General features: G+C 37.3%; 1 protein-coding gene across 15 annotated transcripts in view; it reads left to right on the top strand.

Annotated features, from left to right (window-relative positions):
* Positions 1-23,318, top strand: part of unc-13 (protein unc13 homolog) — a 378,276-nt gene that overhangs the window by 323,392 nt on the left and 31,566 nt on the right. For 13 of the 15 annotated variants that reach the window (XM_069130578.1, XM_069130571.1, XM_069130572.1 and 10 more), the window contains one exon: positions 3,201-3,307. In XM_069130578.1, coding sequence (XP_068986679.1) covers positions 3,201-3,307 — 107 coding nt within the window. Of the gene's footprint in view, positions 1-3,200; positions 3,308-13,105; positions 13,213-23,318 lie in introns of all 15 variants that reach the window. The other 2 variants (XM_069130511.1, XM_069130536.1) reach the window with 1 other exon arrangement.

Here is a 23,318-nt window from a genome sequence, read left to right as displayed (position 1 = left end):
TATTCCGAGATATTTGAGGCTGATTAAAACTATCATTACAAATTAATTAATTATTGATCTTAATAGGAACTAAATGAACTTATTGTATTATAGTATATTCATATATTATTCCTACGATATGAAAATTATTACGATAATATAATATATAATTCTTTAGAAAGTTATCTTCTCGATGAATATATCATACTTTTTTAATACGACTACTTAAACATTTAGACGGATAAAAATATTAGTTTGCAAAGTAATTCCATCTATCGTAACTCTTACTTATCCGCAATTATACTGAAGAACTACTTTCGTGAAATTACGCGAGTCAAATAATATAAATCACAATCCAATCAACCATGTATTTCTTCTTAAATGGGTCATTCACTTAACGCAAAATATGTTTAGCTCCTTCTAAAAAAAAACTTGTCGTTCATTTCCACGAGATTAACATTAATAGCCGATTATTATTCAAGCATCGTCTTTCCAATGGAGCCGGTCTTTCAACCTTCAGAATTGAAAATATCGAAATATCCGCTACTCGAAGCGATGAGCACGATCTAAAATGTCGATAAAAGCTACTAAGCGATCGGGTGTATAAATTAGTGGGAATCGGGGTTAATTAATACTGCTTCCCCGTTCGTGAATACGTTAAGAACCGATCCATCGAACGTCAATGGATAATTCATCGCGCAATGGTTGTTTCGTTTCAAGGTACTCCATGCTTGTTCATCGGTTACTAGTTAATGAAGCAGCTATCGTCGTCCTACGAATGAAAATTGCCAGAGAAATAAGTACAGCGTCGTGTTTACCGGTCTTCGAACGTTGTATCAAGCATTTTTGCATCGCGTTTCACGCTCATGCCGCTGGAAAATCAGATATCCTCGCTAAATGAAGCGATGGAACGCGGAAAATTTGTATTTACACGGTGTAAAAATGAGTAAATAAAATGTGAGTAAAAGCAAGGGAACGAGTTCTTTCAAAGATGAAAATTTTCGACTCTTTTTTTTTTAGGAACTACAAACCGAGATTAATAGAAATACATTTCTATGTTTGGGCGGAATTCGAGTATTTTTTTACAGGAACATAACTGCGCGAACGATCGATATACGAAACTATCCAGATTCTAAAAGTTATGTTTAAGAGAATTTCGCCTTCATAGTAAGAATAAAAAGGATACTTTTCTAATTACAAAACTCAATCTTATAAATGGATAACTTTCACGTGCCTTTTTTTCTCATACATTGGTACAAAATACGCATGCTCGTATTGTACGAATATGATATAATTTCAATATAAAATAATTGAAGGAATTATTCAAAAGATACGAAACAGACGGGCAAATAATTTGTAAAAACGAATATTCCTTACATCACACACCACGATTACATTCTCATCGCGAAATTCTCGAGCGAATTTCCCTCGTCTAACGATTTTGCGCGGTCCAATATCACCTAACATGAATGGTCTGCAATGCGAAATTGTACAAGGTGTACAAAGCGGGATTGAAAGCAACGTATCCAATGGTGACAGTATACCGACACGATATAATCGGATAGCAATCTCTTTGAACGTGTCCATAACGTGAAAAAGGGCAAGGCAATGGCGACTATGAAGCCAGGGTAAAAAGGCGCGAGAACGAACGTGTGAAATGAACCGAAAATCTCGCTATCATGCACAAGGCCGGGTCTCGTCTTCTCTGAGGGGGGGGGTGAGAAAAAAATGTGTAAATATATCTAGTCATTGGTCGTACGCCCCGACTATGGCTCTCGAAAGGTCGAAGATACGTAGAAGAAAATTTAGTTACTATCGGACAATCAACGACCTCGTTAACCGTCTGATCGATGACCCGAACGCGTTAATTACAAAAGGGCGCATGTTCGCTGAAAATATCCGTTCTATGAAAAATATTCGTCGATAAAATGGATCCACGTAGTAGCACGGAAGTTGATTTATGCGCGATCAGACCGTGATATCGACGTTTCGATAAACAGAGTTATTTGTCAATCGAAAAGTTACGAAGCGTACATTTTCGACAGTTTTAAGTTTGGATAAATTGCGTTTCTTTTCCTCGATAGCTTTCGCGGATCGATCAATTTGTTTCAGGTCCTTTCGACGGATCCTTATGTTTAACAACACAACATGGATAATCTTAGTTTGACGTTATTGAATTTTAATTTCATTATGAAAAGAAGCTTTGTATTTGTAGTAATTGATATGATCTTGTCATGTAACGATACGTATATAAATTCAGTTGTAAACAAATATCTTGGACCTGATTGTTAGATGTATAGAGAAGAAGTCTTATCGGGACATACTCTGAATAAAGCGTCGTGTGCAACGTGCTATGCTCAAATTGTAACAAGTAGAAATTCAACGAGATTTTGCTGACATAAACGATGGTGACCGAAACATCAAAGAACAGAATGTATTTGAATTACTTGAGAAAGAATTTTTGCTCTTCGATTTCCTATTATTAACAAAAATTATGTTAGAGAAACCTGTGTTGTTGATTTAATTTATTTCTAAAAGTACCTACTAAAACAGCAGCAAAAGTAATAAAAAAATGTTTTAAATTGTTCCGAAGCTGTTCCAAAATCACGTTTAATCCTTAAAATCAAATATTTCGTCCAGTACTAAACAACAATAAAAAATCCAGAATTTAATAAAAAATACAGCATCGGTGTAACCTTACAGCTCGTTAATGAAACTTTCTCTTCCAACATGTCACTCAAAATCGTAGAATCAGCCTGAAAAGTCGTGTACCGGTTCCGCGAGGGCGACATTTTAAAATCCCGAAATCAGAATACCAAGTGTAGCAACAAGATTCATTTGGTTAGAGCAAAAATGCGATTGCAATTAGAGGAGAGAAAGCAGCAACCCATTAGCAACCCTCGACGCAGTGGATTATCCCGTGATGCAATTACGACGAGCACGCGTTGCACGTTGCACACGACGCTCGCAAAAAGAAAGAAAACGTTAGTTGGAGAGTAAACGATGAAACGTGTCTCGCGCGAGAGGAAAAGAAACTAAAGGAAAATCGAGTGAAACGGATGACCCGAAGTTAGAAAAGATAGAATGGAGAAAAGATAGGGAAACATGGGGTGAAGAAAAAAAAAAGAAAAAGGGAAATAGAAAGAAAGAGATGAAACAGGTAGGACGAGATCTAGGCCATTGGCACAGCACATGTGAAAGAAAGTCTCGTCGGAGTTTAGGTCAGTCTTCGGGGTCGACGAGGAAGCATATGCGGGTCACATGTCGGCGGTGAAGCAGTCAGTTCTGGACGGTACCAGCAAGTGGTCCGCGAAGATCGCCATTACAGGTTTGTGGCCAGCTCGTTGTGCCCGCCGGTCATGGCCGGTTATGCACCCCCTCCGTGCAACAAAACGATGAAACGTGCAGCGCTCGATTATATTACATCTATCTTCTCTATATACGATACATATTGTGTGTACCACCTGTGTGCCTCAATGTATTCTTTTTCTTCTTCTTCTTCTTCTTCTTCTTCTTCTTCTTCTTCTTCTTATTATTATTATTATTATTATTATTATTATTATTTGATATTTTATTTTTTTATTTATATCATCATTTGCAAAGTCATATTACACGCCACTTTTCATCGCGTTCTTATTTTATTCTATTTTCCATTTTCTATTTTCTCCTCCTTTACTTCTTCCCTTCACCTATGATCCTGTTTCTGTATTCCCACAACAATATGTATATGTTATTATCACATGATCGCGTATACATATTTATCTCACACATTGCTGTGTCTCCTGTTTATCTGTGATCGTTAAATATAATTTCATCGTCGAATCTAACGCGCTGCCGGCTGCTGCTGTGTTGTACTAACTGTCACGTCTATATATTACCTATATATTCTATATATTGTGATAGAAATTTGGCTGTGCCTTTGTGGGAATGCACCCGTTCTTCGCATATCTGTATGAAAATAGAGGACTACACAGGTAGAGAGACAGAGAGAGAGAGAGAGAGAGAGAGAGAAATTTGGTTCCGCGGATCACTCGTGATATTCTCTCTTTTTTCATTAAGCTTCTCTTTCGACACGTTCACTGTATCGCGTTTACGTAAACATTATACCAGCACAAATAGAAAAGAAAATGTAATAATGAGGAAATTTTTGTGAAAAATTTTGTTCGATATTGCGAGGCTTTGCACGTACATGAGAATATTTTGCGCGAGCTATTACGAAAATATCTATTGCTATCTGTCTGAATATTGCGTAACTCTCTATACGTATGGATTATTGCAAAAAGAATTCTATATGAAAAATATTTGTGTAGCATATTTCATGAAAATCCATGCAACAGCGAACGTGTTAACTTATTCTTCCTTCGTTACTCTACGTCTCTTCTTTTCTTTGCCTATTGCTCTGCTTCTATCTTTCTTGCTCTTCATTTCTGCCTCTGCATCTGTCTTTCTTTCGCTGTATCTTCCTTTCTATTTTACAAACGAATCGCTGGCTGTAAAAAGAGAGAAAATTATCTTGCGTTCCGTGACACCGGTCGAAAGTGTTCAAATGTTACGTCGCAAGATTCGTAGATTGCATTGTTCGTGTCGATGTGTCTTGATGTAGCGAGTGACAGTTTGCGTTTGTTGATGAATTTTTTTGGGAAAATAACGGTGTGCATAGAAGCCATACATATCATATTTTGACATAGCGAAACTGTGACACTGCGCGAATTAGACGAGATGTTTGGTTCGTCGAGTGGATTTAAACAAATTCTTGTAAATGTTACTTCACGGAAATAGAGTTGCGTCGACGAGAGAGACACCAGCTTGTAGAAATATCACGCGTTAGTCGCGAGTAGAAAGTTAATTGCAAAACACTGACAATGACCAATCTACACACGAAATGAACATTTTTTCGATTCGATTGCGCGTTAAATTGGGAAAATACTGTGTATACTTGCTAGAAGTAATATAACAAGCTTGTTACTCGTGTTCCGTTTTGCAATAAGATCTTATTAAAATTCGTATAATCTGCATGCGTATATTCTTTTATCGGAGTTTAATCTCAAACCTTCTTCTTTTAATTTCCAACAAATCTTCAATAAAAGCATATTGTATACGATAGAATGTTCGAAATAATTGGTAATAGTAAATGTATCCAAGTGTCGTTTTATCAAAGTTTCATTTCAATCGAATTTTTTTTAGTCTTTGATAAGTTTCAAACGAAGACATATCTATAACCAGTAACGGTTATACAGAAATAACTATAATTAGATAAAAATTTGGCTATATCTCAAAACAAAACAAAACAAATATTATTAATTGGAAATTTAGAAGATCAGGGAAATATAATCAAAATTGAAATGGATTCAACGATTGATTTATTAAATGAAAAATAACATGTACGTAGCCATAAGTAGACTAAAAATGAAAAAGACGCGCATAAGGTATATACAAAATAAAAGTATATGAAATATCCAAATTTTTAACAAATACTTAACGAGTGAAAAACCCACAAATCTACATAAAAATTCACAATTTAATCAAGGCCAACGCCTTGCAAGTTTAAAGCTTCAAAAGTATTAGGTTGTCCGAAAAGTGTCTTTCTTTTACAGACACGTCTTTTGCAACGATGCATCTTTATACAAACATGAAACCTAATCTATCGAACGTTGTGATCTTTATTTTGATAGAACAAAATGGATCATACGTAATTCGACAAAATAATATAAAACGGAAAATGTTGTGCATCCATGATTTCCTTATAAAAGGAAAGAAACTTTTCGGACGACCTAATACATATCTCTAGACCGTACTCTCTCGCTTCTAATACAGTTTTAAAGAGTTAACGTACGTGTAACCTTCTTAAGTGAACCCCCAAACAACGAATACTCGTTTAACAGAGTAAACCCTCGAGGCAATCGCTTTACGAGTCTCCCGACCGTGTCTCAACCTACTTATTTCTCTATATGCACTGGTCTAGCGAGTATACACGTACATGCACACAACGTGTAATTCCAAAAGGGACATGTACATGCAATGTGACGAACGGGTGCATACTTTTCACACGTCATCCTCCTTGGAGCACACGTAGCCCATAAATCCTACCGATTACTCTCACACGTCCAACCAACATCCTACACGCACGATGTTCGCTCGCGCGTTACACCGTGTCATCGTTACACACATACACACACACACACACGCACATATATGTCACCTGCATAATTTACATTCGTCTCTGGATACAACAACATCGTTCACCGGCCATTATCGCGGCCACATTTTCCAGGACGTTCGCCTAACCTTCCGACCACAACCTCTTCAAACAGCCCCCCTTCGCCAGTCATTTTACCTTTCGCCTCTCTCGAATGAGAATTTTGCCTTCCTTGAATAAAATTTCGGTAATTATACAGTTTAACAACTTTTCCTAATTTCTACTGTTCGACTGAAGTCTTTTTTTTAGAATTCATAGGATTGGAAAATGTGTAAGGGTTGCTCTTTGAAAAATTATTGAAACTACGTATAAGAAAACGTTATACAAATTTTATATTTTCTTAGTTCAATCCACTTGGTGTTCAATATTTGCCAAAAGGATTAGATTAAATTAGATCGAAGTTAGATTTGTTGGCACCTTTTAGGGCAGCAATTTTTTAGACGATGTAGTCTGACATCAAGTGGATTAAACGGAAAAGACATCGCATTTTGTAAAAATTTTTTTATTTCCTAAAAATGAAAAAAAAAAGAAAGAACGAATAGGAAAGATAAGGAAATACTATAGTCGAATAGTCAAAATTGGGGAAAATTTGTTCGGTCGCTTTCTTTGTGATAATGTGACTTTACTTAAAAGACATGAAACGCGAAAAATTTCAAATGTTTTACCTTAAAAAATGGATGAATACTCCATAGGTTATTGTAACTCGAGAAGGCAGAATTTCACGACGTTCGCTCCTGTTTTCGAAACTCGTTCTCAACAAAGATAGACGAAGTCGAGTTTGCGAAATTGTCTGCTCGTCCTCGATCCAGAATTTGGCAGCCGATTTACTAAAATTCCGATTCGAGGCAAGAAAATAGGAAACGTTCGTAACAGCAATTTCGTGGAACGTCGCTAGTTCTTCGAAAGTTATTTCAATGCTATCCTTATCCTTTTCGAAAAAAATGTAAATGTCGTAGCTTAGAAGAGAGAGCACAGGAGGTTTGTACACGAATACCGCGGAATGGAGGAAATGGTAACGCGTAAGTCAGTTTTACATGCCCTTGCTACCAATGACAGTTCGTAAGATGAGTTTGTGGAAGTTTAGATTTGACTTTGAAGAGTAAATTGTGTGCGCTGAAGGGAAAAGGGTTTGTAATTAGCGACACTTTCGTTGTAATTGATAACTATGTTTCATACACACCGAAAGATATTTCATATCCGATATTACGCTAGATGTTATCATGAAACTGGTATACTTTTTTTAATACGACGTAACCAAGGTTCAAGGTAAAAGAGAACATTATTCATTTGTGTCAGGACAGTGCAATTACTATGGATCGTTGTAATTGAAGACATATTAGGGCTCTGTCTGAAAGCATCCTTTAATCGTTATCGCCAAACAAACTTCCGCAGATCCTCTTCATGCTAATTACGCCTGTAATATTGTTTAAGCGTATGTTCGCTAGATGATCGTCAATCAGTTCTTCCAATCGTTACATTCGCTCGACTGTCATCGAAAAATCGTAGATGGCTAGGTTCGACCATCGCAAGTAAAAAGTTTCGTTCGGATTAATCAGAAGTTATCTGAGTTCCAGTTAAATTCACTTAAAACTTGCATTTGTACGAGTCTAAAGTTGTAGATTTAGATTTTAGAAATTGCTGCCTTTTTCGGACCAACCGTTGGTTCAACGAACGTGAACTTCGTTTGATACTTGAAACAAACTATCGAATCGAGTAAGATAATATAAATTCGCATAAGTATAGTGTATTTCGTAAAAACTGGCATAGAAATTTGACAGAATCTACGAAAGCAACTAGGTAAGAAATTCGCATTGTTACGAACATCTTCGACTGAATTCGGATAATCTAACTAATCCGAACGAGACTTGAACGGCATTGGATCACGAAAATTTACGATTCATCACGAACAGTTACTGCAAATCACGTCTATCGTTACATAAAATTGCAAATAAATCGGAAGATAGCTGGAAATAAGCATTTTCGGTGGCAGCATGATGAATCGTCGTTGAATGGACCTTTTGTCCACTGAATCGTTGGCACCGTAATTTCTTCGTCAAGCACGCGCATACATACGAATATGTGAGCATACGTCTGTGTGTGCATCGTGTGTCGTGTGGTTGTCCATCACGCGAGATGCCTGTCCCTCTGCTTCGGAGGAATTCAATCGAAAGTCCATTAAGGTCACACGGCAACTTGTTGTGGCTCGACTGTGTACCAGCGCCATGCCATTGTCAAAGCTAAGCCGGCTCTATAGATCCGACAACGTGAGCCAACGCCTAACCAGTCAGTATCCTCGATGCTATACGGACGTTTATCGGAAACGATCCACAGCAACCACCGAGTAATCTATGGCTACGGATTTGTTGCTCCTACGATCCTCAAAATTTTCCTCTCGATACTCTGCAGTTAAACATTTGTGGTCTATGTTCGAATTGGCTGCCGTTAAAATAGAGTCGATTATATCTTATTGTGTGAATAGTTGATGTTTCGGTATTTCGAAACTTTCCACTGTTATCGTTTGATATTTTGATCGATCTTTGGCGTTCATTCCGTAACGTTGTAATCTATTTGACGAATAATTATTTTCTAAAACGACGAAACTGTGCTTGAGTAATTAATTACTTGTTAAGGGTTTGCGAAGGATTCAAAACGAGAGAAAACTGTGATTCTTCAGGATCAGTAAGTTGCTCGATATATTTCGAAAAAATTTCAAAAGTTTGATTTAAAATTTGTATCACTTTTACCAGGTTCATTCTTCGATCTTGTCAATACATGCTGCGCAATATTTATGGTCGAAGAATACAGGAAGAATCAAATATTTAGACATTTTCACGAGTCATAGTAAATGATTGAAAACGTCGTTTCAAGAGTCTTTGTGACATCCGTAAAAGTTACAGTTGTAACGCCTCTAGAATACGAGAAAAACGTCGCACTAAACCGCTAGGAAAATTTTCCACGTGTATAAAAGCATTAAAAATCTATGATTGAAAGTACAGTTTTCTCCTAAAAATTAACGTTCACAAAATTGAGCAACAAAGAGAATTAAATTCCATTCTGTTCCATTATTGTTTAACGAAACAATTTGTCGTGCAAATTGCGTTAGTTCTCATCGCGTTGCAAATTTAGATCTCGACTAGAACATTTAAATATAAAATAACAAGATGGAAAAACAGCCTCAAAGTTCGAAGAATTCAAACTTTTGAGATTAGCAGTGCAATTCAATTTTGTTGGAGAAAATAAAAATCGCTAAAATGAGTATGGGCATGAATATATTAACTGGAAATTATATTCGTTTTTGTAATTAGTCGGGAAAAAATCCAGAATTAACGAAAAAGTAGAAAGAACATAATAGTAGAAAGTGAAGTTTTCGGTAGAGAAATTCCATATTCGAAGAGAAGCGTACGATTTCTAATAAACTAATGGGTGTAATGGATTATCGAGATTGGTTTTAGCATTCGTTGATAAGTTTATTAAGGACACGCGTGACTAACCTCCGTATGCACCTGTTTTTAGGTCATGTTACAGAATTTCACAGTAAATGTTTTAGCGGGAACAAAATCAATAATTCTGTCATTGAAAGTTGCTTAAAATACAATGGAAGAAATTCTAGAGAAGGATCTGGATATAAAAATAAATTCACAGATGGCAAAGAAGAAAAGTACTAAAAAATATTGCAAATATATCAGAAGAAAAATACTGTACGTCGAAACAGGTCGTTCGTTAAAACAAATATTTTTATCCAGCGCGTTAAACACATCACACTGCATTCTGCTCCAAAAAGCAAAAGTCGTTCGGAGTTCGTAATCATCGTAGCGAAACGTGTAAGTTTCTTGGAGACAGGTCAAGTCATAAACAGCGCTGAGACATCTAATTTTGGTTCTTCTTCAAACCTGTACGAAAGAAATACGTACGTGGATTGTCGGTGGAAATTGTGATTCGCGAAATAAAATTCGTCCAAAATAATCAACGTTATCTGAATCGTTGCTTTCCTCGTTAATTAGAAGTAGGAAAAACTTGCAATGAAAGAAGGGGAGTTAGGTTCATTTGTGTCGTAGTTCTTCGATATTTGACTCGATACCTTCTTGGTGTTTATCGCTGGTCGAGCAATAACCAGTGATAATAATGATAATTAAATATTATTATCACGTGCTTATCGAATCGATGCTTTTAGTTTGCTTCCGATAGTTCGAATAATTGTGAAATATTCTCGATGAATTTGCATTTCGGTAATGATTTTCATATACGAGATATATGTTCACATAATAATTGATAACATTCTGAATATTCCTCGATTTCAAGAATTAATAATATTTTCACTTGTTTATATTTGCTTTCTGCTGGGACATAGTGTTATAATCATGGGTTGATTAGTAGATCGTGCAACTTGATAATGAAAATTATCCGATAATTCGGCGTTTAATAAAATTTATTAGAGCACCACCGAATACCCACCGCAATTTCGGAACTATATTTCATGATTAATTCTCGATTATCATATGCTATGTTCATTTATTGTATATATTTGTACAGATGGTACACTTCAATTAAGGAAACACTCGGTAAACTATCTAATAAAAAATTAAATAGTCCAAATCTAAAAGAATCTAACTAACTCTAATTTCCAGTCGTTTCTTTGTTTCTGTCTGCAAATAGGGTTAAACAAAACCTACTTTTCCACCGAAAAAAAATTATGTATCAATCTGCAGACTACTGTTTCTACCTAACACGAGAACACAGAGTATCAACATCGTCTCAAAAATGCCACTTCGTCGATCTTCTTAATTTATCTACCACTCCTCAAGTGTCAACTCGATCTACTCAACTTCGAGTTTACGTCTTTTACGTAGAGATATGCACAGATCTCATGCGCGAAACTAGTTGTCTCGTCCCGTGCGACGAGGATACGAAGTTGGCGATGATCCACGGTGCAACAAGTTTCTTATTCCAAACTGACAAGCAGCGGATCTGAATGTGACGATGCCAATTCCACCGTTGCGAAGGTTAACAGGTAGCGTCAGGATTGTGAACGTCCGCAGTTTGTTAGAACAACGAGATAACAGTTCGTGGTCGATTGGACTACAATCGTTAGAAAAAGCTTTGATTCTACCAATTTTTCTACCAATTGATTCTACCAATGAACTGTCTCGAATTCAAAGAGAAATTTTGCTGGATAGCAAAATGGTTTTCTACAAAATGGATTTTCGGGTAGCAGTGGTTGGTTAGATACGAGAACGTGCTCGTATTATATTTATCACAGGGAAATTTATTCAAAACTTCAATGATGAACTGGTCTCTTTGCCGCTGCTGAGCTCAGTAAATACGAGCAAATATTTCACTAAGTTATCTTTATAATATTTCTTGATATTTAAGGGAAGATATCTTTCTTAAACAACTAAGTACAGCAACTAGTGGCCTCCAATCTCTTCCAGGTTCTGCTTCATCTGAAAAGCATTTATCACTATTGTCGTTACCTTACTTTGTAAGCTGATATCCTGTCAAGGATCAGAACGAAAGAGAAAGACAGAAGGATTTGCACAGGATTTGTCTCTTTGATTCGTCCTTGCCCATGAACATCTTCTCCTTCGACCAGTCTAAAAATAGTCAAAAATTCGTGTTTCATCCTCAACCAACATCTGACTGAACGTATCCACGTTCTTTTCAGAAGATATTATATATTCGTGGCTGGAGGAAATCCGTTCCTCCGCTTCATTGTTATTATTTATTGTACGATTTTCCACGTCAGCCGACAAGAATTCGCTCTAGATTCGTTTCCTCGCGAGTATCACGCTACCTCTCCACAGACACTCTTCATTCAGCAACGACTCTCTTCTCATTCTCCGCTACACCACGTTTCCATCACAATTCTCAGTTTTCGTCCCGAAGCAACTGTTATTATTCTCTTCTATCGCTTTTATTCGCGTCCCTTTCTTCGACCAACTCTTCCGCAACCACATCCATGAATCAGTTACGAGAAGCTTTCCGAGGCCACGACCTCGATCTTTCATTACGCAGAATCCGATCAACTCGGTATCCGTTTGCTGCGTATTTTCGTATCGTGTCGCCGTTGTGTATCGGCCAGTAAAACGATGCAGCGCAATGGCCTGCAACTTTGTCCCAATTTTCTGGCCGTTGCGTATTCGTATCAAAACCGAGAAACCGGCTTAACATCGTAACGAACGACGATAAGCAATGGATTTGGCTCGGTTGAATAATCGTATCGTTTGTTCTATTTGACAGCGAGAAACTGACAAACAGCCGATCGGCTCTGTTGTATATCTTTGTATCTCTTTGTACGCAATGGCGCAACGCAATTGTCTATCCATATATCGATACACAACAACGGTGACACGACACGCGGACACGCAACGAAGGAATACTGGCTCCTAAACTACAGTAAAAAACTATTTAATATACTGGTCCCGCTTATGCAACTCCTTCAGTGAGAAAGCACGTGATCGTTTAGCGAGAAAAGAGAGAAAGAGCGACTGCCTTCACACAGCGTGCAATGTCGACACAATGTGCTGCTGGGTATATTCCGAAGTATGGAAACGCTTATGCTTTCATGACGATTGCCAAAAGTTATTTAGCAGAGAATCCCTATACCTTGGAATACGAGGAACCACGATTGCCTTTCTGGTTCCTCTATTCATTCGCCGTATAGTATCGCTAGTCTGGGCTGAATCGCCGGCGCTGCTGCGGGTGATCACGTTTTCACGACAATCGACGACCTCCGCCTCGAGACAGTCCTACACCACGTCCTTCGGTGGCCTCTGCAAGGTACCACATCCCCTCGTGGTCGATCCACTAACTACAACGAGAGCTGTGTTCGAGAGGAGATTTAGCTTTGAGATCTCGACGAGTGTCGAGCGTATATGGTACGAGAGGTTGTCGAAGGACGATCCGATGACGAGGACATTGTCTTCTTTTCAGCACGACGTTTTCAGTCGACCCGGACACGCACATAGACAGCCTCGAGCAGGCCGAACAGATCGTCCTTGAGGGTACCAGCAAGTGGTCCTGCAAGATCGCCATCACAGGTGACACGATGATACTGATACCTTAGAGAGTTAAGAGTTTACTCCACCCACCGAGACCGACCGTGTCGTGAACGACACGGTTTCTATGCCGTGTAAAATGTGACACACACGTGACACACGCTTTTTCATACACGAGAATTTATGGAATTGGACCTGGTCGCGCGATCGCAGCCAGAGGAGAACGGTTCACCGTACCTGTTTGACAACCTGTTTTTTACCTTCTTTTGGCTCCTGAATATTCTTCACGCTATTGTTTTCGCTCCAGATTGGCTTGTTCAAAAGGCTCGTCTCAGATTTCCGGCGATCCGATGATATTTTAAACGTTATACTTTAAAACGAATACTTTCGATTTTCAAATATTGCAAATTTCAAATTCGATACGGATCGTGCACGACCGCGACGGTTTCAACTAGATCTCGGTAACTTCATTTCGAATGTATATCTTCGTTTTATTTGTATTCTATCTCGTCATACTCGGTTATCGTGTAAGATACGGAATACAAATTAAAACGAGGCACGTTAAAATAAAATAGCAGAAGCCAAACTCTTTCCGATCGCCTATCATCCAATGATATGACGCATGGATCGAGAGTTCGAGTTTTTGAAACTACGAAATTTCAAATTCTTACAATTTTTCTGGAATATTTTCGGAACACCAAAATTAAAATAAATACGCTACATCTCTGGCAACGATAATTTTGACAAACAACACCTGTCAAGCTTATACGGCAACCGTAACGCCTCGAAAGCTGCCGGTTGGCGAATGGTCGACATTTCTCTTTTAATAAGGCACAAAATCACGTTACGGAGGAATCCAATGTCTTTCTGCGCACGATTTTCGATCTGATCAGCCGCAAAATCATCCACGATAAATCATGAACCGCATCGATCACGCCTCGTTGCGTCCGATATCTCGACTCGTGTACTCTGCATTCGAGGGAAGCTGGAGAAACTAAACCCCACGTCGAAGCAATTTGCGGTGCGAAGTTTCCAGATCGATGAGACATTCGACGGTATTGGTCACGTAATTCCGCCTGACAACTTTAGACACTTCGCGATTGTTTTCGTAGCACCCGTAGTTACTCGTTCATCCTTCACAATAAAATCGTGACGCTACGTATAAACGAAACCAAGCAGAATAAAATCGCAATGTCTTTACAAACAATCTATAAACTTTAACCTTCTGAGCGCCCGTTAAAGTAACGAAATATGATAAAAATAATTTTTTCTATGGCTTAAGGGTAAGTTCTTTTTAGGATATTAAAGATTAATCACGTGTTTGTTGAAATATTTCATTTACTTTCGCACGTAGGATCTTGTTAATTATGCAAATGAAAAACGATAAATCTTATAGAGTTAAGTCAACTGCTGGTAATTGTAATGGTATAATTGTAGACGATTATAGAAATATGTCTTTATTCGTTAGGAAGCCGTAAAGGAAATTAAAAATTTGCTAGGTACGTAACACGTATTTCATAGAAATATTATTTTCTAGAAATTTTAGGAATTATGATTTTTTATCGGGTTTTTCTTAATTCTGTTATTTTCTTTTATATGTGAACCGAATGTAGATGCGAATGTAAATATCAATTCAATGAAAACGAAACATGCACGTACGTATCATTATAGTCTCATATTACCCGCAAACAAGAATAATAGTAAAAGTACACGCAATAATCCATCGACTATGCTACTACTAGAACGTGATTATTTTACATAAACGTTTTACGAACTGCTCAATGATTAAACAACCCTACAAGCATGTATTAAATCTTTCACGGATTTCTATCTAGATCTACAGAATTTTATCAAAATCGATGGTCAACGATATAAATTCCACTCGGTTTCTTAATAAATATTATTACGCTCTCGAGCAAATGAGAAATATAAATGTTAAGAAATTGCTAAAATGTGAAACATCTATTTGTCAAGGAATATAAATCCTCCTTTCTATAATTTTAGCAAAAATGAAACGAAAGAGATAAGGAGGAGGTATAACACAAGTAAGAAAAATCAATTCATGAGAATTGGAAAAATGTGCGTACGACATTTTGAGATAAAAGTTGATTTTCAGGTTGCGACAAAAAAAAAAAGAGAAAAAAACGCCGTGTTATCAGCGCAAAGAGCCTGCGTTTGAACATCTCGATTATCGTTCCGCGTGTATAAAAGACACATCAACGGATCGGCAAACTGGGAAAATTACTGTATTTTTCGAATTCTGCCCAATGACAGAAATCAGTTGCTGGGATATTATTAAAGTTAGAAACAATGACGTTCGTAGCTTCGGATCGCGCATTGTAATTTCGACGAGAGAAAGTAAAATAGTTGAAAATAAATATAATCAAAGAGAATTTATAATTTTTCGCACATAGACATATCTTTTTGCTGATTATCTTTGTACAAATGTGTTCATTTTTGTGAACAAGCGTAGCTTTTTACTCTTCTAGGCTTCGAAGAAATTTAAAATATTTATCGAAATCATCGTACAGTTGATTTCTACGTCAAATGTTTGGGAGGTTTTTCGAAAAAAAGCAGGGCCTTCAAGAGTAAAATTTCGAGGATAAACAACACAGATTACTCAGGAAAGAACGATAATATTATAATATAATATACCGCACACTATTCTATGATATAATCTATCAAAGAATGTTTAACATTCCTTAATGTCAAAGTAAATGAAAGAATTTATGACACACGAAGATAAAGCTAAAAGTGGAGAGAATAAAGGAGAAACGAAACGAAAGTTACAAAAATATCGAGAAAATTGTTATATTAAAAAGAAATAACAAGAATTCGAGATACACGGAAACAAGATTGAAAAAGGAGAAGAAACAAAATAACGGCGAGAAATATATCAAAAAATTTATTACATTTACTCCCTTTGACTGCGATGTAAACAAGATCGTGAAACAGAAAATAGCCTGTTTTAAAAAGAAGGCAACTTTTGTTAAACGCAACTGTCGGAGAAGAAGGATGTGTCATTTTAGCAACGTCCGATCAGTCGAATTCAACCTCGTTCTCCACGATATTATTATCTGTTTCCCGCTTTAAGGGAAAAAATCACGGAAGAGGAGAAGCCATGGAAAAATGGAGCTTCGATAACGAATAATTGGTTTTATCGGAGACAGAGAACTTCTTCGAAACAGAATCCCGTAGGAGAGAAAAGGACATATAAAACAATTGCATACATTTAAATGAAAAATGGAACGAATCGAAGTGTAATAACGGAATAGGACCGTTGATAAAGACACGCCAAGTATCAGATATCAATAATTTCGAACTGTAATTAACGCGACCCTAAAATTGAAACTGAAAACGATACAAAGAATATTCTTGATATATTTACTGAAATTTGAAGATATACAGGGTGGTTGGTAACTGGTGGTACAAGCGGAAAGGGGGTGATTCTACGCGAAAAAAGAAGTCGAAAATATAGAATAAAAATTTCTCGTTCGAGGCTTTGTTTTCGAGAAAATCGATTTTGAATTTTCGCTCGGTACGCGTCCGGTACGTTATAACGGATCTCACTGTAGATCGTTGTCTCGATGAAAGAATTTAAAAAATTGTTGAGACATTGTATACAGGGTGGTTGGTAACTACGGATCTAACGGATCGTTGTCTCGATGGAAGAATTTAAAAAATTGTTGAGACATTGTATACAGGGTGGTTGGTAACTACGGATCTACAGAGAGATCCGTTATAACGTACCGGACGCGTACCGAGCGAAAATTCAAAGTCGATTTTCTCGAAAACAAAGCCTCAAACGAAAAATTTTTATTCTATATTTTCGACTTCTTTTTTCGCGTAGAATCACCCCCTTTCCGCTTGTACCACCAATTACCAACCACCCTGTATACTTTGACAGAAATATTAAGGCGTATTTTGTATAATTGCGCTTAATAATATATTTATTTCTTAACATACGAAATTACAATAAAACTGACTTTTGTAGCTGTATAACATATAAACGCAAGATAATAATTTAATACCACGATACTAGGAAAGTTTCTCAAACCTCTCGTACGTAACATTCAAACAATTTAACGCACGATTGCTATCGTCGTTCGTATTTGAAGCGGACAGAATCCGCAACTCGTCGTAAGAATTTCTCTGGTAAAAAGTATTTAGGTCTGATAAAGTTAAATGCTGGAGCCACAGGGCGACGACCAACCCCGACAGGCCACGTTGCTGCTGTATAACATCTTTCTATTACGACCATTCAACGCAACTGAGGCGGCAAACGGAAGAGAGGAGAAGATCAGGGACAACAAACGAGCGAAAGAGTTTCGTAAAGTCCACGAACGACTTGTCCAGACATGGGATAAAGAGGAAGAGGAAGCACAAGGGTGCGAGAAGGCTCGCAGTCCGCCCCGAAACGATCGATAGTTCAACGTACAGGGAAGTGCAGCGGCTGCAGCGCACACGTGCAGTCCTCGCGGCCTATTCACCTGTGTGTATGCAACGTACAGCTTGGTTGTGTCTCTACTCGCACACTCTTGCTTCCACGACCTCCGCCCTAACCGTTATTTTTTCTCCGAATCCATGAAATTCATCGACACGATTTCGTACTCTGACCCATAGTTGCATGCATTTTTCCGAGTATCATTCATCTCGCAGATGAAAGATCGATCGAGTAGGGGAGGGACTATGTGGAATTGTTGTTACATTTTTTTCGACGAGTAAAATATAGAGATAAAAGTTTATTTTTGCCACGATGTCGCGTGTAGTTCTCATATAATATCATTTTTGTTGCTTTGGTATAAATTTCACGTTTTACGTTACATAATTTCACATTGTTGGTAATTCCAGGGTTTAATTAAGAACAGTGAAAAATGAGCATAAAGACGCAGAAATCTATGCCTCTACACTATATATATAATATATGCTCTATACACTGAAATATCTTACTGTTTAATCGGCGATAGAAATTTGGATACTCGTAACAATATTTTCTAAGCAAATACGAATCGCGTATCGTTTCTTGTATTTATCTGTCTTTCGAAAGAAAAGCTGTATTTATCCTGATTTTCAAATGAAATTCTCGCCTACGCTGGCATGTGAGTGCCAACAGCGTTTTTCACATCGTTGGTGCGAGAAGAAATTTCAAGTTAATAGTTCAACTTGATTACACGCCACAAAGATAAGGAATCACGATGACAGTGAGGACGACGATGGGAAGATAAAACGGCGAGATGGAAGAAGGCGTAAAATTGTAATAGGAATCTGAAGAGGTTGACAGATGCATTTGGGATGAAGGATTGGAAGATGCTACTGAGATGGATCGGTCTTGGCAGATGTGTTCGTGTATTACGAGAGTGAAATATCTACAGGTTGTCAACAAAATTGGGATTATACCGCTTGTGATCTATAATACTTTTATACTGTATCGTTTAAAAATTTTATGGACGCCGAAGATTATACGGATAAATGTTTCTTTAAAAGAGATATTGTTTACTGAGTTCGGTTCAAACGAACGACAAATTATTTTATTCAACTGTATATAAAATATCGGCAAGTCCGCGAAAAACGTGATGAAAAACGTCAAGTTTCGAATCGTCGTTTCAAACACAGCACTCGATACTCTTGAAATATAAAATGTAACGCAGTAACTTACAGCTAAAACAGAATACTGAACAAATTAAAGGCGGCATAGAAGACGATAAATTGTAATTGCATCATTGATGATAACGGGGTGAAAAAATTAACGTTTGTGCTTTACCACTGTTCTTTTCTTATTTTATGATACAATAAAAATTATTACAACGTTATGTGTTCAAAATTACTGAAACATTTATAGTTGCATAATCTAGAATTCTCTGCTAAAAATACGCGTGTACGCGTATTTCTGTATGAAAATGAAACGGTTTAGGATAATAGGATACTCGGAATGCTTAATCGATACACGGATCTGAAGAAGCTACAAAGAACAAAATAATATACGCTCCATCTATAAAAATTACCAGTTGTATAGATATATTTCAAATAAAATTAATACAGAGGAATGCAAACGAACTTATTGTTCACCTAGTACATTGTATGTATTTCACGTTGGAGGATCCCGATATTTTACTCGAGGAATTGATGATCGAACGACGCGAATAAAAGCATTTCATGCGACGAAACAGAAAGCGAAGATCCCGGAAGATTTCACCGACTGCTCCAACTCTGACACAAGATATAACGTTGAAATGTCGATAGGATTGAAAAGAATGTGGAAAGATTCCGAAAAAATTCGATTTCCTGCGTGTTATTCCCGTGAGAAGCCGCGACTGACGAAATCCGCCAACAAAGTTTCTCCTAACACGTGAATTTACGAACATGGAGGTGAATATCGGGAAAGACTCTGCGCCGCTCTCCGACGAACGAGAAACTGCCGATTTCTTTGAGAAGAAAATTTTTTTTTAATAAAAACAATCTGCTACTAATCTCATATTTGATACGTAACTATTGTGTTGGCAACTAAGTGATTGCGGAGTTTGTCATTAGGTGGTATTGACAAAATCCGCAATTACCTAGTTGCCAACCCAATATAATTCTGTGAGAAGAGAAAAGAGTGGAATGAAAACGTTTGATCTTACATTGGAAAGTTTAGTTTTGTTTCTATTGATTTCTGGAGGATTTATATCGCTGAAAACAATTTGGGATCGTTGTATAAATATTCGAAAGTGAGGAAGGTATTTCAAAGTTTTATTACACAAATTTTCGATTGGTGTTTTTAAACAAATAAAATGGGAAAGATATCGCGTTACACGGTTATATGATAGCTTTATAAAATTAATGAAACCTGTCGAGAGGGAGAGAGAAAGATGCTAATTCAAAACATCGATGAACTTTAGGATTTAGCAAAACTGAAATTTAAATTATCGTCGATAACATTAATATGAATGGGTAATCGGTATAGCAAAAGGATCTTTTTTATTGTTAATTAAAATTACTTAAAAATTCAGACTAAAGCAATGGTTTAGACTATTTCAAATTCAGACAACAATGCTTCCAAACGAAGCATTAGTTTCTGACTGAAAATAGACTTACTACTTTGTGTTGCTAATATAGAAATCTTGTCCGTGTTCACATGATTGATGTAACTTGGAATATTGATAGGTTGCCAGAAAATGGAGGCATATTGATCTTGGCAGATGGTGAAGCTAACAGTAAACAAGCCCTTAACTATCTATAATGTAAGCAACGCGAACATGTACAAGAATAGCAATCTGTAAAGTGATTTATGACAAAGGCACGCAAGTTATAATATTATGCAACAATTCGCAAGATTCTTAATTATTATCAAAATTTCAAGTAATCGCGTTAAATTGTATATTCAACAATCCCTTGGAGACTATACTTCTACATATAATTAAATTCTTCTCGGCAATAATGCAATAGCGTAACAAGCAGCAGTCCATAATTTCATCGTGAAAGAAACATAACGACGATCTAAAAACCTTAAGAAATATGATCTACGAATTATAATACTTGCAAGTTAGAATAGTTCTACTCGGATAATCTATATTGGAACAACAGAAGATAAACAAAGTATTATCGACGATAGAAAAGGTATTGAAAATATAATTTTTAAAAGTGGATTCGTTTAATAGATACTACGTTTACACGTTTGAGCCGGATTTTTTGGAACTTTCTGAAGGAAGTGTATAAAACAAAATGGTTATTTGAATTATTAAATTATTAAATCGCCTGAGAAACGTGCAGTCGAACTTTTTAGTACCAGCTACGTATCGACAATTACGATAGATTTTAAAGGACTTTCTTCTCTTTATATTTGCAAAATAATCGGCAAATAGCCATTTAGTAATTCGAAATTAACATTTGCAAAAATACGCCGTGGAATCATTTGCTCTCTGTTCCCACAGTGAAAACGATCAAAGCGTTCCTGGAACATTCGCATAGTCTTTATCGCGTTCAAAAACGCTCGGTGTAATTTCTATGAATGTTCGTACGTTGCGTGCATAAACGGACACGCGTTACCACTTTCATGTTTTAATTTTACAAGAACGGGGAACGAAAACGAGCATTCGCTGGCCTCGTGTAAACGCACCGAGAGAGGAACGTCGGAGAGAAAAAAAAGTAAATCAGCAATTTATTCTAGCGACAGTTTCAACTCGCGCAATTCAAAGTAACATTAATCGAATCTCTCTCTTTCTGGACGCCGCGAAGAAAGTTTCTTCATGGTGTAAAACCTAGCGAAGAAAAAGAAAGGAAATTTTTAGTCCACTCTGTGAGTTGCCTTCAGAAGTCGCGACGTTGCTAATTCGATTTCGTTCGTTCAGTCTTGGAGATCTGGTTCGTCGACGCAGGCACGAGGAAACGTAAAACGAAACCGACGTTCCTTTCCTCTGTTTCCTCCGATTCTCGAGATTCGTCGATAAACGAGCAAGATGGAACTCGCTGGAGAAAACGAATCGAACTTTAAACGCCTTCGTGCCTTGGAACGAGTGAACGAGAAGAAAATCGGAGAGAAAAGCAACGAGAATAAACACGGCACACGTACCGCTAGCTTGCGATAAGTTTCGTTTCTTTGAATGACGAACGAGGACGAAATGGTGGCAATACAGAGTCCCACGTAGAATTCGAAAAGACGGCGAGATAGTCGAATCGCGTCTCTTTGATCTCCCCTGCTTCGTTCCCTCGTACGTTTAGCACCTCCGTTTGCAGGTTACTTGAATTTTTCTATTCTAAATATTCGGATTTGCTTCGCTATATTCCACGTTCGTGATGCGATTGAAAAGAAGAGATGGCCACGAGTTTTCATAAGAGAACATAGTATATCCTTTTTCTTTAAGATCGTGTGGGAAAACATGAAAGCTTCTGAGTATTTTCCAGGCACTTTTATCGTAGATGCTGTAATCTTCGTGATTTTCTCCGGCTAATCTTTCTTCGAAAAGTTTCTTAATTTCGAAGAAAATAAATTACCAATGCGAAAAATAATTAGAAGTTACGCGTATATATATATCAGAACTAATAAAATTTCTTTTAATATTTTCCTCGATACCCCAGGATTTCTTAAAACAGGAAAAGGATTAACTATCTAAAAGGAATTGATAGTCGCAGGATTAAAGTACAGTAGTTATTAAAATTAACAGCGGTCGAGATTCTACTTCGAGACTATAACCAAGACTGTCTTTTCATTTCATTTAGAAACGAAACAGCAAATATACGATGAGGTGCTATATACAATAACCTCGAAGAAAAGGATTATTAGCGGGCAAAAATTTCAATTGGAAGAAGGAGTGAATGAGAGGAAGTTTTGGGAGCAAAGCGCGCTGAAAATCGGACGTAGGTAAATGTGCCGCGTTAGTAAGCGGATGAATTCGAACGAAAACTTCTCTCGCGTCGAAAAATGAACGACTTTACCGGGTTTCCACGAGGCTGCGAATTTAAGAGCATGAAAGGTACAACCGCGAAAAAAGGAAAGAAGGAACGTGGCGGGTATTAAGTAAGTTGAAAGAAAAAGGAGCGTAAAGGAAGCGTCCTGCATTGAGCAACCTTCTCCGGCTCTATATTCTTGTACTTGCGATTCGTTCAAAATGACGGTGATCGAGGCAAAGTTAAATAGAAAGTCGGGAAAAATGTTGAATAGCGAATATCGAGATTTAGTTCAGAAGACGCAGTTTAAGAAGAAATTTCCTAATTTACAAAAATAGGGAGAGGGAGATTTAGGTACAGAAAATAAAATCGTAAAAGTCGCGAGCAGAAGGATCTCTGTGATCTTAAGCGTCGAGAGAGAAAGGAAAGAATCGAAGAACAATGGCGAGTAAGCATAAAACTGTCGAGAAGTAGAAATCTTCCTTTAGTAGCGTTAATTGCTGATTTCTAGAGGGTCGAACAGAGAGCCAATCGATACTGGACCGATTGAATTGATTTTACGGCTACTGCTCGTTAAAAGATAGAACTCGTTCTGAGCAGTTGCTCGATTAAACGTTTCCCAACTTAACGATTCGTTTGAACAGGGAACGACGAGAGGAAAGTGACAATTGGCTATGATATTTGGGTCATGTTTCCTTTGGCCATCGACACTGAAATGATAAACATTGGAACGGAATTACACAATTATTGTGAACCGCGCCTGTAGCGAAGCGAAATTCTATTTG

Source organism: Bombus flavifrons, chromosome 2, assembly GCF_040668555.2.
Source record: "Bombus flavifrons isolate JBK064 chromosome 2, iyBomFlav1_principal, whole genome shotgun sequence".
Taxonomy (NCBI): Eukaryota; Metazoa; Arthropoda; class Insecta; order Hymenoptera; family Apidae; genus Bombus; species Bombus flavifrons.
This window is presented reverse-complemented; position numbering and strand designations above follow the sequence as displayed.